This window comes from Orbicella franksi, chromosome 4 (genome assembly GCF_964199315.1).
Source record: "Orbicella franksi chromosome 4, jaOrbFran1.1, whole genome shotgun sequence".
NCBI lineage: Eukaryota > Metazoa > Cnidaria > Anthozoa > Scleractinia > Merulinidae > Orbicella > Orbicella franksi.
Window position 1 is genome coordinate 2773300 of NC_138148.1, and position 16501 is coordinate 2789800.

The window sequence follows — 16501 nt, forward strand, 5'->3', positions numbered from 1 at the left end:
TTCCCGCGAAATTAAAATGCGCGGGAAGATTTCATTCCTGATTTCTGATTGGTTCGTTTTTTCCCCAAATTCCCGGCATGCTCGGATTTTGCATTGCCAGTGATGGCTTATGGGATATGTGATTCCAAAATGGCGGCCTCGTTGAGTTTTGGAGCGTTAAATTTTAGCGACAAAACTTCCAGTAATTCCGATAGCTGGCAAGATGCAAGCACTGCGTTGGCAGAGCTTGACAAAGGTAGACTACTGAAATTTATTTTTTTTTATTTGTGGTGTTCTTTGATTTGTCTTCTGCCTCTAAAGGCAAATCACCGGGTCCTCCCTCTTAACATATAGTGGGTTCTCTGAACAGTGTCTGAACGTCCACAAGCTTTTCACTTTTACCTGTCTAGGCTAGTGAAATATAAGCTTATGCAATGCAATTTTACTATTTCAGATTCTGGCTAAAACCAGATCAGAAAATCTCAATTAGGTGATATAAAACTATTTGCCTTTAGCAACTTTCAGACACATGCAGATGCTTTGATTTCAAACACTGTGAACGAAGCTCTTTACGAAAGTTTCATAAGGTTGATGAATGCTCTGTGGATCCCTTAAAATTTTGCATTTTCAGTCTTTCTCCTGCATTTCAATGTTCCTAAAAAATTTTCACCTTCCTTGAAGTAAATCATCATTTTTCGTCGTTCTCCAAAACCCCTGAAGCCACTCTTTCTTACCTCAAATAAGAATGATTGCCGAGTTTGGTGACAATGATAATGGTGATGATGCTATTTGTACTTCAGGTCTGCGGTCTAGTAAGACAGGAGAACAGTGTGAGGCAATAGTCAGGTTTCCAGGCTTGTTTGAGAAATATCCTTTCCCAATTTTAATCAACACTGCTTTGCTTAAGCTGGCTGATGTTTTTCGAGTTGGGTAATTATCATGTTTTGGTTTTAATGTTAATCAAATATCTTTGTGTAATATTTCGTTGTTTGAACCCTGGAACTCCTTTTTGACATAGTTAGTTTTTATTTCGTGCTCAGCACTGCATGCACCCATGTATTTATTTAGTTATTTAGTTATTTAGTTATTTTTATAATACTTACGAACTATCCCAACCAGGATTTTGCAAGTTGTGAATGTATATGTAGAGAGCTGAAAACAATTCCATACTATTATTATGATGACATTGTCATTAATGTTTCATTTAATTATTGTAATGACTTGGTTATTATTGTTTCATTTTAAGTGTTTTTTTTTTAATCTTTTGACATTTTCCTATGTTTTCATTATTTAAATTTAAGAAGCTATTTTATCTAAATGTTTTCATATTTAACCTGGATGCAAAAGTTGGAAGTATAAAACATTTGAAAAAAAGTGATGTTCAATCGACTAAATGACTTAAGACTGAAGACTGTTTAAAAGACTGAAGCAACTTCTGTTCTTTTGTTTTCAGAAGTAACTTTCTTCGGCTTTGCATTCTTAAGGTCACCCAACAAAGTGAAAAACATTTGGATAAGATTTTGAATGTGGATGAATTTTTGAAGCGCATTTACTCTGTGATGTACTCAAATGATCCAGTGGCAAGAGCAATCACTGTCAGAGTTTTTGGAAGCATTGCCTGCATTGTCTCAGAGAGAAAGAATGTTCACCACAGGTAAACTATAAAGTACTGCTGAAATCTTGCCATCTGAAACTCTTAAAGGGAAACAAAAATAGTTTGAGATGGCAGAGGCTTGAGATAACTGATCGTTATGTCTGAAAAAGCAATGATGTCCAAAGGAAAATGATCTAAGTTTAAGGTGGTGGAAAATTTGAGATAACTGAGTCCGAGAAAGCAAAAGTTCAACTCATTGTTACAGATAAGAGAGGGTCTCAGGTCAAAAACCTAACAAGGGCAGCCTACCTGTATTATAATGAAGAACTTCTGCATATTTGGTAAGGTCCATATCTATTGGCCCATTTCAGTTCCAGCTTGTAAAACTTACCTAGAACTGCGTGAATTATGGTACAATAAAATGATATAATCGTAACATTTAAGGATGAAAGTGATGATATTTTTGTCAGCTACCTTTTTATTGAGTTTCAGAATGAAGCTACTTTACTTTCCCATCAGGAGTAAATGATTTTCATGTTTGTATTATAATTTCTAAATTTTTTGATTCACTTTCCTTATTGCTGTAGCATTAGAAGCAGTCTGGAGTCACATGATCAGGTGGAAGTAGAGGCAGCTATCTTCGCAACCGACAAGCTGTGTGCACAATCAAGGTAAATTCCCAAGACTACAGTACTGGCCAGGCAGAGCACGTTGTTTATTTAGTTCAACTTTTTGATCTAAGCAGTCATGATAATGTGGGGTGTTGTTCAGGCCCTGGTCTCATTGGTTTGTTTTAATCGTTCAACTTTTGTTGTTATTGACAGAGAATTTGCCTCTGGCCTTTACAATAAGATAGTACAACTAATTGAAGGTAAGCACAGACTGATTGTGTTTTTCCATGTGCAGAAGGTGTCTTAATTTAGTGTACGGATTGGTCAGTACTATCAGTGTTGCTATGTTTCCACTTAGCAATAACAATCCTAATATTTTTATAATTATAATTGTAACTTATAAAATTATGGACAATCAAAACTTTTTTGAGGCAACGTGGCCAAGTGGTTAGTGTGCTGGACCTGATATCCGGAGGTCGTGGGTTCAAGTCCTGCTCTGACCAGTAAGCTGGAGTTGTTTCTTGATAGACCAAAGTTCAACTCCCTGGTCATGCCTGTAAATAGCCAACTGGTCTGCCTCCTGCCAGTTGGGATTTTTACTCCTATTATGCTTATTTGAAATATTTCTTCTTTCCAGTTTAAGTGGCATGCCTGAGTAATGGCTATTTGTAGCTAAGAGCATCAACCACTATAAACATTCAACAACAGAATATCAAGAAGCCATAAATAGAAACCATATTTGGTTTTTGATTTTTTTTCTGGATTTAAAATCTCATGTTTAAAAGACACACTACATGTAATGCTAATTTGTCTAATGTTGATTTGGTTTCAGGACTGAGTACTCCTGTAGAGATGAAACTTAAACTGATTCCCATTTTCAGACATATGCATTATGACCTACAGCTGACAGCAAAGGTTGAATCATAATTCTACATTCAAGGATATCATTAATATCTGTTATCATTTGATACTTTTTTTATTCCTTTTCATTGGCCGAAAGCCCACCATGTGACCTGCAAATAACTGCCTAAAAATAATGGACTTCTCATGTGTGGTACCCTCTAAGTGTGTTTTGTAATAAATAATATTCTGGTCATGCATAATTGTAACCATGCTCTGGTATGAAAAATGATTCTCTGAGTTGTCAGAGGATGATTTGAATGTGGAAACAAACATGGTGATCAAGTGATAAAGCAATTATAAAGCTCTGTTATCGCAAAATATCATGATTTTTCACTGTCTTGCAGATCAATTATTTGCCTCCCCTTTGGATTCAGCTGATGATTGATCTGCTTGCCACTTAGACAAGTCACAATATTTTGCTCAACCTTGTCTAATAATTATTGTTAATTATTTTCAATTTTCTACTTCAGTATTAATTTTGTATTCGGAAAAGTTCTATTTTTGTAATTTAAGTTTCATTGTAAACCTTAGCCTGGTGATGCTTACATAAAAGTGCAAGCTTTCTCTTCCCATGTTTGCAATAAACTAGTACATGTATGTAAACATGTGCACCATTTTAAAGTACTTGTCAAGTATTTAATTGTTGTGAAAATTGAGCCATGCATTGGCTGATTTCAAATTCAACTCTGTATGTTGTTTTAAACATTTTGTTACATTTGTTTTACTCTTCAGGTCCATGAATTATGTTCATCATTACTTGCCTCTCATCCAGCCTGTCATTTTGTTGTTGTCACTCTTCACACCTTGTCCTGCCTTGCGGTATCCACAGTGATTGACATCCCCAAACAGGTTAAACTAGTTAATTACTATAAGATAATTTCTGACACTTTGAATTAACATAATTCTATAAGATGGTTGAGAATCAATCATCTGATATTGCACAAGTAAATAAGATTACATTGCAACTGATCCATTAAATTTCCTTGCAGGCTGACCTGTTGCTTAAGTACTTGATGCAGGATCCCAGGAAAGTTGTCAAAAACCACGCTCTTGCTGACTTAAAAATACTGGCTAAGGGCGCACCACACATGTGGAGATTACAGCATATTGAGGTACTCATGTTTGATTTGTATTTAAATGACTGTTTCTTTGAGTTGAGTTGCTAAGTTTTAGGTCCAACACAATTTCTACTAGTACTTGGCCAATTTTGGTCACTGTTATGTAGTATACTTTGTAAAGATCCTAAAATCACCAATCAGTTATTGTCTTGATCTGCCGCAAATAAATTCTGTAACATACAACGTTCTTAGTTTTTGTAATTATTTTTGTAAGTTAATCAGTCCTTATTTTATGGCAAGATTGTATGTTCTTTCATTGTCTTTTCCATCGGCAGGCTCTCTGTGACTTTATACTCAGTAGCTGTTATGATAACCTTACTTTTGCTGCCTTGCGAACTATGGTAACATTATCAAGATCTGTAGCAGCTGACCTGATACATTGTGACAAAGGTAAATTAAATCCAGTTAGTACATTAAATTAAATTTTGTGACATTTCCATTAAAGTTATGTTTTACTTTTGTTACAAATATAATATATGTACTTAAATAGATGAGTCCTCTTCATTTATAGCTCTGAATGTATAACAGAAACATATTTTTGTGTCTTTTCACTTTTGACTTTTCAGTGCTTGAAGTTTGTCAGAAGGAAACTAACTCTTGTAATTCAGCTGTAGCTGCTTTAACGTCAGAACTGCTTGTCAGTGTTGCTGTGGCAGGGATAAAGTCTGGTTTGTTTTACACAATATTTGATGTAAATTTTGTGTTTTAAGCAGTTACTTTTAAAAAATCATTTCAAATGAGTTGTTTTTGGTGTAATGCTACTTACTGATTGTGGATCCAGAATTTTAAAATTTTCACATTCCTGTTGAAACCATGGTTCATTGCATGTCCTGTATAATATTTGTCAGTAATAGATTAACAATTATGCATTGCAGAGCTTATAATATCCAGTGAATTTACAATATTTAGCAAGGATAGGCTATAAGTTCCAGTGATGTTAATGCGTCATTTCTACCCTCAACGTACCAGGTAAAGAGGACATTGCCCTTTGTGAACAAGCAGCTGTAGCAGTGGAGAGTTGTGCTATTGTCTGTTGTGTCGGTGGACAACTTCAGCCCTTAAAGGTGTTTACAGCCTGATCATCAGATAATAAACATTTGATCGATAAATAATAACATTTCTAAAGACATTCTACAATTTTAAGAAGTTTTGTATTTGAATTTTGTTGTTGCTTAGGTGTGTTTGCTGTCAATGAATAGTTTAGTGGATAGTTATTCTCAGGCAGCTTCGTCCCTTGTGGAGAGTTTGTCTAGCATGCTTCCTACTTCCTCTGGTAAGTGACTAGAACATTGCTTTTGGAACAGTTTCTGAAGTTTTAAGTCTTTCCTCCTGCCTATTTTTAGTTGATGAGGTTGTGGTTGTAAGCATCTGTATGTGAGACACTTTGCATTGTGTTAATAGTTAAACGCCACATAAAACAAGAGTTACGATTGAGAACCTTTGGCCACCAGTGGAAAAAAATGCTTTATAAAAATGCTAGTACCCTGTCCAGTAAGAGACAATGTAAGTCAGAGTCATTTTTATGGCACAGAAACTTGAATTTAGCACAATCTGCTGGAAGAATATCTTTCTATCTTCTCTGACAGTAATGTACCAGATCATTACCAGTAGTGGAAAACTTTCATTCTTGTTGCGGCAATTTTATTCTTTTCTAGGTGCTGTAGCACTTGCATTATGTCGCACAATGGTCACCATGGCAATGCAGATCCCCTCTGTACTTACACCTTTGAGAGGTGAAATTGTTTCACACTTTGCCAAAGTTGTGGTCAGTGCAGATGATGACAGCCAGGAATCGAAAGATTTAGTGGTATGTGTTGTAAAAGGCATGTATCCTTTTAACAGTTCATTCTACAATGTACATGATTTGAGTTTTACTTCCTCTTACCACAGGTTGGCATGGCAACTTTAATTTTCCAGTCTTATCGGGGAATTTCTCCAGATGAGGATCAGAGTTTAATTGCAAAATTAGATGATTTGCTGTTGGAACATTTGGACAAATTAACAACACCATCAAGATATTGGACCATGTTCAGGGTTGGCAAACAAGCCACCAGACAGGTATTGAGTCTTTAGTCTTGCTTCAATAACAAAATATTGAAGATCATTCACAGTAATTACTGTTGAAGAGTTTTGACTTAAGCTGACCAGTAAGGTCTGTAGACTACTCATAGGACCTCTGACGCGGCAGGTATATTTTGCAGGTTGCAGGTTGCAGGTTGAAATTTAATTATCACTGGAAAACCGCTGGCGCTAAAATTAATGAATAACCTATATACTCGTCAGGGGTTCTTACATAAAGTAGTTCACGTCTTTCACATAGTGAAAACACGATAGATCCACTATAAATACTTATCGATTGACACGCTGAAACCAGTGAAATCTCTTCAAAACAATCTGGATGGCCACTTCACAGATGTTTCCATCAATTCCAGATTTGGCTCGGGTCTTCCCTCAACAACAGAAGATTGCCATCACAAATGAAGCAAATAAATAAAGAAATGAAATAATATAAGATTTTAACCAATGGAATATACTAGCACAAGCTCAGTGTGCTTTCATTTTGGTACTCACAGGGAAGAAACCAAATTCAGCAGATATTTCAGATAATATTTCAGATGTTTCTTCAAAAACAATAATTCATTGCAGGCTTAAAATCATAGGAATATACTCTCCTCCCATCGCTTTGGCCCGTTTGGCACTTAGGTGGATGCCACGTTGTAAACAGCGTTGTGTAACAGTCACGGTAAGTTGACCACCTGTACGTTTCGTTTAAGTGCCAGTGGTTTTCCAGTTATGATTAAATTTCAACCTGCAACCTGCAAAATATACCTGCCGCCTCTGACCAGCTCAAACTAGAGTCGGCCATGTTTGTTATGTTCATGTCGTTCGTACGTTGGAATACCCTTCCCATTCACATTTTATAAGTTCTTGTAAGTCAATTCACAACATGTTTATAGCTAGCTATGTGGATATTATGCACATTATGTTTTGTTCACTGTATTTAGTATGTAGGAGTCAGGAGTTTCTCATTATTTCCATTTATTGTAATGTCATGGGACTCCTTCATCGCTGTTATTAAATAAACCAGTTGACATTGAGTCTTTCTCTTCAGCTGTCATCAGAACTGTGGATAGGTAGAGCACCCTGAGAAAATTTGGTTCAGGGGGGTACCAGCAATGGACTAGTAACCCATCCAGGGGGGAATTGTAATTCAGTGCAATTTCTTCTAACAGACCCCTACAATGTGTGCAGGATGTTTTACCCCAATCACACATCAATCCATGTACCTAACTGATTTTGAAACCTCTCTCCAACGACCACCAGATCTCTGTAAAATGGCCAGGTGATTTTCTGAGTAGCTGTGGAAAAGAGGGTTGATTATACTCCTAGCTGCTTCATGCTCAGCTAAAAAAACCAGCATTAAATGAACAACAGAATTCTAACCCCAGGATTTTTAGGTCTGCCTCACCTATCAGCCTACTTTTAGTCTGAAATTAATTTTACACTTTTTCTCCATCCTTTCCCAGGGTTTCCATAGCCTTGCAGCCAAGATATTTGGAAACTTGTCATCCAAGGTATGAAATGTTTGCATAAACTGTGTTGCCAGAATGTGTCCACTTCACTGGAGGATTTTCTGTGACGTAGGAGCTTTTGATATTTACAGCTTCTTATGATCATTAATTTTAAAAATGTTTCAGGTAGCATCTGAACATTTTTACTTCTGGTTGATTGCCTTGAAGTTCTTCTGTGAAGCAGAGAGTTTGCTGAATGTTTCTTGTGATAGTCAGCTAGCACTGGATAAACAGATATCTGATGCTTGTGCCAGGTACCACAAGGGCATCACTACACTCAAGGTAAAAAAAGTCTGCATATGAGCCAGGTGGCCCATCAGGAAAGCACTTAGCCCATCCTTAGTACAATAGAGGCAGGTTTATTATTATAAAACTTCAGTTGCAAATGAAGGGGATTGCAAGAAGAGTTCTATTGGTGTCATTGGTCACCATGGAACGTGAGTTAAAATAAGTTTGTGACAATCAAGTAAGGTGGGGTAAATGGAAAATTGTATTTAATTTCTTTTCAGGCTTCTGTGTCGTCCAACCGTCAGCTCTCATTCCAATGTTCCTACACAAGCTTGAGAGCTGAAATGTTCCAGGCTCACAGTCTTCTTCTTGCATCATGTGCCACCATGAAATCCTGTCCTCCACCTGCCATCGCAACAGCTGTTGCCATGGCAACTGGTCAAGACGTTCAGCGACTGAGTCACTTTGCCTCTCAAGTAAGTCTTGCCAGGAAAATGAGATGGGCATTAGTAAGTTAACCATAACTTGTTTCAGTTCAGACAACACTAAGCCATTATAACTTTAGAGTAACACAAGTAAAAACTTTGGAGTGGAGTGATGGTTGCTATATTTTAAAATTTAATAATTTTCAATAATTTTTTTCTAAGCTCTTGGAAGGAGACAAATAATTTATATCGTCTCCAGCCCTTTAAACATTCAAAGTTAAGTTGGGGATGTGAAAGATGTTTTAAATTTGTAAGTGCTACAGGCAATCAAAAAAAAATTCTCCTAATAGTTGACAAGTTAACATCTTTCTCACAGGTTATCTTTGCTTGCATAACAGTACTTAGAATATAATATCTTCTTTTGTTCAGATGACAGAATGCAGCAAAATTTTTTGTCGTCTTGGTGAAAGTTTTGGACAGCTGTACCGCTCATCATTTAACGCTGACCCGGTTAGTCTTCAGAACATCGAAACGTATCCTTACATACTTGTCTTAAGTTGCTTAACTTTTGGCAAAGTTACAAACAGAATTCTGTAGATGGGTTTCAGAGCCACCTGTAATATTCCAAAATTTAAAGTGGCTTTGAACCCCTATGCACAGAATTGTTTACAACTTTGCCAAAAGTTGCGTCTTATCCAGCTTATCAAAATTAGATAATAAAAAAAGGGTTTCACTGTGCCGTGTTTGAATTATAAACACTTAAAGCTAAAATTAAGGGTGTTTTTAGCAGAACACACTATTGCTATGGTAATGTATTGTGTCACAAAAATGATACCAACGTGTTCACCAAAGATTGGGCAGTTTTTTTGAAACCATGCTTGTTGCAACTATTGATTAAGAGCAGTTATAATGACCCATCAAAATCTAAGTGCTGGAAAGTGCTATAAACTGTTTTTTAGACACCTTAAGAGGTGGTGCTGAGTTGAGGATTCAAGATACTAGTTCGGTTTCTCCCAATTTTTTTGAATTTTTGAACAACTAGCATATAATATCCTTAACACATCATTCAGTCTTCAGCAGAGCTGTTTGCTGATATCACACAGTATTGACGTGTTAATGAAGACTTCCCAGCCAAGGTATGGTAACTTACTGAAATCATGAACATAGTTTGATTTGCTTATTCACATACTTGGATCACTGTGCTTAAAAGGTAAGTTGATGTTTGCTAAAACATGCTTTGTTATTTTCTTTCAGTTCTCTGGGTGAACAAGGAAACACAGTTAGCAAGTCTGTAACATTGAGAGAAAGCCTGCTCTCTTTAGCGTGCACAGAAATTTTGGAAACAGTGGAGGTCAGTTTTCTAGTGAAGCTGTTATCCAATTATGCACAGGAATTTTGTGTAGACTGTATTATTTTGGTTTGATTTTGCCTTTTACTTTCTGCTTCCAGAGTCTAGCAAGTCAACTTGAGGCCCTCCCACTCTGCCACTTGGTAAGTTTTTTAATTAAATATTGGGTTGTGTTGAGTTTCACTTTAGATTGGCCTGTCCCAGTCTCTCAGTCAGCGAAGATGATTGAAAAAGTGAGCGGTTGATGAGCGGGTTCTGTCCCCACTGACCAAGAGCCTGGAACAGGCTTCTTTATATAGAACAGAACAGCAGTGACTTAAACTGGCTAAATGTTTTAAATTAGATCATATCTAAACTTAATATTTCTTCAATATGAAATTCATGTTTGAACGTAAAATGATTCCATTCCCAAAAATATTTAATTAGTGATTTGTTTGTATCCCATCTAGTGTGTGTTGTGTGTTTGGTTAGTTCGGAGAGCAGTGAGAAAATGTTCTTTGTGCTACTCCTGATTATATTATCAATATGTACTTAAACAATTTAAAAGAAATAGGTTTCTCCTTTGTGATGATTCACCACTACCTTTTTGACCTTCAGCTCCAAGAAGCTTAAGATGGATTCCGCTTAAATTTCGAGCAGCAAGTGCAAAAATTATTTTAAAATCTACTCACAGCTTGGTAACTTTTTGATAAATATTTAAAACATCTCACTTTGATTAATTTCTCTAAGTGACCCCATGATTAAATTCTCAAGCATTCTCGAAAAAGTTAATGTGAAACCTTGTAAGAATGCTTAATGCGTTTGTTATTGTGTTTTCAACTAACATAAAACGTCTGTTTTAATTGAAATATGGATAACTTCAAGTTCAATTTTCTCTCGTGCGGTCAGCTTGAGAGCTTAAGTTTCGATAAGTTCTTCTTACCTTTATTCAAAACATTACCATTCTATGAGGGTTTTTTGGTAACTTTATTTTTGCCATTATTACTTGACTGTTTTGCGGAAATCATCTTAAATTCTCCACTCTGATCACAGTTCGTTTTTAAATTTTCATTCTGAGAATTTAGTGGTCCATCAAGACAATATCCTCTTGTTGATGATTTTCTTTAGTCTTGTCACCTGTATTGATTTGTAAGGAGAAATCAGATATTAATCTCTTTGATGATGTATTGTTTCTTTCAGCAAACCGAGTGTCTTATTCGAGCCTCTATGACTCTTCTCAAGGTGCCGTTCGTTTTCCCGAAGTACTTTTTCTGTAGTCAGCAAGCCACATTTATTAAGGTTGGTAAGGGTAGTTTTTGTTCTTTATGGAATAATATTATTAGCTGTAATGAGTATAGTTCTCATTTATACATGTTCATATTTTGAACGAGTTCTTAGTTCCTCGACGAAACGTTTTAAAATGAATAATTGATTGATTTATTGATTGATTGAAAAGTGTAACAGTACAAGATGTTTTTCCCAGGAAATTTAACTTCTGGACGAGGTGAAGCCTGGGTTTTATGCTGCTAACTTCAGTTTTGAATGGGCTAAAAGTGAAGATTTTTGTAGTGGTGATTTTTAAAGTCACTGAAAAGTTCAACAAGCAAAGCGAGAAAGAACGTAGACCTTTTACCATTCTCAAAGAAATGTCTTAAAACAAAACAAGCAAACATGCAGTCAGGAACAGTGCTGGAAAGCTCGTGCAAGCTACATGAAGGTTGTTTTGGTTCTGCAAGTTGATTGGCTATTTGAAAACCATCTTGGCTATGATTGGTTGAAGCATGATTACAGACTTTTTCTAAACCAATTAAAAGCTCAGATCTCAGCATATACTTTTGTTTTTTCTGCTAGCTTGCTTTATCTCCCTCGGCCCGGTCTCCTTCAGAACCCATATCAGTCACACTGGAGACTCAGTTTGTTCTGAAGGTGGAAGGAGTGATTGATCATGGCCAGCAGCCAGGTTTGAGTTTTCTTTACGAAAAATAACGTCTTTTAGTGCTATTTTTATGGTGTAAAAAGCATTATGGATGACTGCAGGGGATAGTTCTGACAGTAACTGTACCTTTTTGATGTGATGGTTTAGATCTCTGGTGGTGCTTGGAGGTGGGAAAAAAATTGATTGTTATTTTGTTGTTTTCAGGGCTTTATCATGATGTACAGTCTATTTGTCTGTCAGTTACTTGGCGTGCTGAAGACAAGAAGCAACAGGTCTTGGATGGCAAGGTTCGTGGGTACACTTTCTGATGTCGAACGTCAGTTATTTTTTGCTTGCCCCCGCTTCGAGAAGGGTGTTAATGCAGGGGCAAGAATGTTTTACCTTTCTTGTTCGTTTTAAAATTTCAAATACCCTGGTTCCCAAGGTTGACTGCTCTGTCGGCTTTTTCACTTCACTCTTCAGTAGCAGAAGGAAGAAAGAAATCGTCTGGGGCCAGGGTAATTTTTCAAAATATAGTTTCTTGTTGCCAAATTTATTCTTTAGGTTGAAATCCCAGACAGCCTAGTAAGTAAAAACCCACACCTCCCTTCTCTTGTTAGGGTTTTTCCCCTCCTCGAATGACGTCTGACATACTGATACTAAGGCCTGGCTCCACGGACATCTATGCATCTTCTGTGATTGGTTGTTGCTAGGTTACGAATTTTGGTGCGTAAGTGATGACCAGTCAGAGAACGGGTCTAGACAGATATCTGCAGAGCTGCGTCATTGGTATAAACTTTTGAGTCGTATCTCTCAAACAAGAAATAAAAATTGAAGTCAGACGACAACTTTACCCAGGCCACGACTGACTTGAGATTCTCTTTCTGTTCCAGTCCTCTCGCGACAGTGTCACCAGTTTAGAACAGACGGTGGTTCCGCATCATGATTACTTTAGTGCCCAGTTCCTGCTCTCTTTCAACTTGCCAACTGTTTATCACGTGACGGTATCCTCTAGCGTGATTGACAGTTCTGGAATACAATGGAACACAGGACCCCAGAGTTCTTTGCAGGTCAAGACTTCAGATACGGCAGCAAGAAAGCAGAGGACTTCTAGATCATAGCAATCACCTGACCAAGATGAAATGAACTTTTTGTACAGAAAGGATAGTAAATATAGTAAAGTTTTAGCAGTGTGTGGTTCTCCTGTGCTGTTTCTGAAAGATTAATTCTCAAGTGCCTCGGAATCATGCTCTCTCTGTCATATCGTTCCTTCCACCCTTCTCTTGTCTTCCATTTAACCCTTTCTGTCTATCATCTCTCCATCTCATAATCCTCCCTTTATTCAATTTCCCTTTTTTTTCATGTCTTCTTCTCTTATTTGTTTTTTCCCACTCAACGTTCGCTCCTTTCTCTTCTTCGATTGCAATTACCTTGGCTGCGCCCATTAACTGTAAAAACGTCGATTAAATAAGAGAACCATTTGCTAGTCACCCTGCCGGCATATGTATGTGCATTAATGCGAACTGAAATGTTTCATGTGCTCCCCGGCACTAATATAAATGTTCTCTCTCAGTTGAGTAATAGCTAAGACATGTACCGAACACTTTGGGCCTAGACCTTCTTCAGTGGATTACCAGAGTCTTGACATAGCATGATCCACGGAAGAAGAGCTAATTAAATTAGAAACGTTTAGATTTTGTGTGAACTTTTTTGGTACTTTTCGGTTGGAGGTACCTTGTTGCAGCTTAATGTAGTCATTCTACCACAAATGTTTCATTGTTGCCGCTTTCAAAATGTAAGATCGAAACGAATTATTTAGAGGTTTCCCTTTGGTTCAATACGTTAATACGTTCTGCTTTGTGAGTCGTATTCTGTTACTGGTTCATAACTTTACAGTAAAAATATCGCGTAGCCAATAATAAACAGTGTTGTCAAGACCAATTTTAAAACGGCTCCCTCTATAAATAACCTCCTTTCCAAAAATAAACATCTCTGACGCATTTATTTTGTGGTCAATTAACCCGCACACCCACCTACACCCAGCCCACCATTGACTTAATGCAGCAATTTTCAATATTCCAAGACGCAAAATTGAATTTAAGGAGTTTTGATCCTCTGTTGATAGACCGGAAAAAAAAGCCCATCAAAAGAGCCTTTTCGAACAAGACAAAAAACAAAAATAAAACAATCTTTGAGTAATATTTATTATTTAAACTAAATAGTGGTCCAGGGCCGGGGATGACAGTTCAATGTCAGATACTTCATTAGCATGATCATGTGTCACACATTTACGCCACTCTTTGACGTGACTCAAAATCATTATTCGAGAGTTAACTTGACTAAGGAGGATTGTACGGAGTGCTTTTGCTGAAGTGCTTTGTTAAAGCTGTCTTTGACCAGTATAACAGCATTATTTTTGATTCCGTGTTTTCGGAAACAAGCCTACATATATTCCTAAATTGCATCACTGCAAACTAATGAGGTTGTAAAGTGAATCTATTTACATGTAAAATGAATTGGTTGACAACCTTACCATGTACCGATTTTAGGCGCTAAAAGAATAACGCGATCTTCGGAATTTACCATCACAGAAGCTTCATCAAAATTATCTGTGAAGTTTTAAATACACCAAGCTTACTTATAAAGTGTCAGCTCCGTGCGATTGTCGAATACATGTGCTCGCATTGTGTCATTTTATCCTTTGCTTATATTCAAACACCTGCCTTATTAGCAGGTGTTATGTTTGTTTTTTATTGATAGGCTGACATGATATTTTCTGACAAGCACGTATGCATCATTTTAATTTCTTAGTTTTTAAGAGTAGATTAATAAACACTACAAACCAGTTTAATTTAGTTATACCGAGTGAATTGCGTAGTTCGTGCTTCTTTTAACGTTGTTTGCGTAACCATTTGCAAAACGCCGGCCGGATGTCCTGCCTTGTCTGGAAAGGCAGTTTTGTATTTTGCATTTGAGGTGTTCATTTGTTCATTCGATAACAACAACAACAACAACAACAACAACAACAACATCTTAAACACGGTGGGTTTTAAAGCTAATATAGCTTATGGGGCCGTTTAAAAAAATGTTAATAGGATAGTAAAAAATTGAAAAAATGCAAAAAAGATATGATACGATTATTTTGCAAATGAGGTTGTCCTTCGGTTCTTTTTCTCAAACTGAAATGTTTACTTTTAAAACCGACTGGAAGCGTTGCGTGATCAATCAGTTTCTACGATGACGTCAAAAAGATGTCCGCCAAATGTTATTATTCTCAGTCACGATCCGTTTTGCTGATCAGAAAGTTAAAAATTATTTATTTTCTTTCCTAACACTGGATGATTTCTCCTTACAATCGTACACTGGCTATTTTGCAAGAGAAATCGATAGTATTTTTTACGGCTTTGCTCATATCTTTTCTGTATTTTTTTTCTATTTTCAGGGTCTTTCCCGGAGGAGTAAACACGCACGTAAATTTGATTGGTAAATGAGTTGTCAGTCATCCGTAATCATGGTAACAAGGTGCGGATAAACGTCATTTAGCCAGGAGTTTCAAGGAAGTTCTCGAAAACTGGCGGACGTGAAAACTCGACTCTCTCGTCTTGTGGATAAATTTCATTATTGCTCTTGGTTATTTCGACGAATTTACACCGGTAGATCTCTTTGAATTATTTTCCTACAGACCAAGGTTGTCTGAGATCCCCTTTGCCGTTTGCGACGACATCAAGTTTACGACAGGTTGGGATTCGTGGTGCAATGATTCCGTGACAAGTGGGTACAAGTGGAACATTCTGTCCTGCTCAGCACATTCGATGATTTCGCCACAGTTATACAACTTGTGCTAAATCTGAAGAGCTTTTTGGTGTCTTCAATAATATTTCGGTGTGATTAACTTAACTCAGCACATTCAAGGAAGCTGAGTGATTCGATTAATATTGTCGCTCTCGAGTCTTCACGCATACATTGATTAATCAACTTCCTCTCTGAGACGGTTTAGTTTCTCGAGTTTAGTATTCTCGGCCAAATGTGCCTAACAAAGGCAAGCAGCGTGGAGCAGGAGCAGTTTGTGGAATCTGCAGTGAAGAAACAGCAGAGGAATAAGCGGAAAAGAAAACCCAATATGTTCGTGGCTGCAGTCTTGGAATGTACCGTGCGAAGGATTTGTAGCGAAGTGTATTCAAGTAACTTTTGTGTCTGTACCTCAGTTTCAAAGAGGAGGAAACTTGATTTATGCGAGCAGCCAAGTGAACTAAGAACTATCGGATCATCATCATCATGGGATGATCGGCGAAATATTGCAACTGAAAAACAAGTAAGCATTTCAAAGTCAAGTAGTGAGCGTAACTTCTCGCCGGCCCCGGAAACAACTGCCGTGTCAGAAAACCCGCAGTGTGTTCCCAGCGAGGACTCGCAGCTTGAAGAATTTCTCCACAGCTTGACTACAGAATTGACTGATTTTCCAACGTTTGAGGATGTAGATGAACTGTTAAGAGAAATCGACGGCGATTCATCGGACTTAGATGTTTGGGAAGACGAAATTGAAGCATTGTTGAGCACGAATGCAAGCGATCATTTTCATCCTGGTCTATTCGAAGTGCTGTTCAGGAGTTAAAAAGTATTTTTTTTGTGAGGAGGAGGAGGATTGGCTGGACAAACTCTCATCCTTGCCTATTCTTAATAGTAGCATGCTTTCAGTGGGTGAAAAATACTTGTTACTTCCGCTCGGAAATATGTGAAATGTTTCTATGCAAATGTTTCAATGCTGTGACTGTCGTTGTTTCACATTTGATAAGGTCGCTGAATTTTTTTTTTATTGTGAGTCTCGGCCT

General features: G+C 37.2%; 3 protein-coding genes across 3 annotated transcripts in view; 2 read left to right on the forward strand and 1 right to left on the reverse strand.

The window, feature by feature from the left end:
- LOC145485910 (exportin-1-like) overlaps positions 1-16501 on the reverse strand; it is an 80788-nt gene that overhangs the window by 42611 nt on the left and 21676 nt on the right. The window lies entirely within an intron of this gene.
- Positions 20-12859, forward strand: LOC145485904 (integrator complex subunit 7-like). The gene is made up of 25 exons (XM_081464561.1): positions 20-235; positions 780-909; positions 1433-1633; positions 2161-2244; positions 2398-2444; positions 3017-3099; positions 3820-3936; positions 4077-4199; positions 4481-4595; positions 4772-4873; positions 5175-5269; positions 5382-5478; positions 5861-6012; positions 6096-6263; positions 7733-7780; positions 7904-8059; positions 8287-8481; positions 8860-8963; positions 9501-9566; positions 9685-9781; positions 9880-9921; positions 10958-11056; positions 11609-11717; positions 11898-11980; positions 12566-12859. The coding sequence occupies exons 1-25, from the start codon at positions 103-105 to the stop codon at positions 12791-12793; spliced, it is 2874 nt and encodes a 957-aa protein (XP_081320687.1). The 5' UTR covers positions 20-102; the 3' UTR covers positions 12794-12859.
- LOC145485912 (uncharacterized) overlaps positions 15144-16501 on the forward strand; it is a 2350-nt gene continuing 992 nt past the window's right edge. The window contains exon 1 of the mRNA XM_081464572.1: positions 15144-16501. This exon is cut by the window's right edge and continues 992 nt beyond it. Within this exon, the coding sequence (XP_081320698.1) occupies positions 15697-16284 (588 nt within the window). The 5' untranslated portion in view covers positions 15144-15696 and the 3' untranslated portion in view covers positions 16285-16501.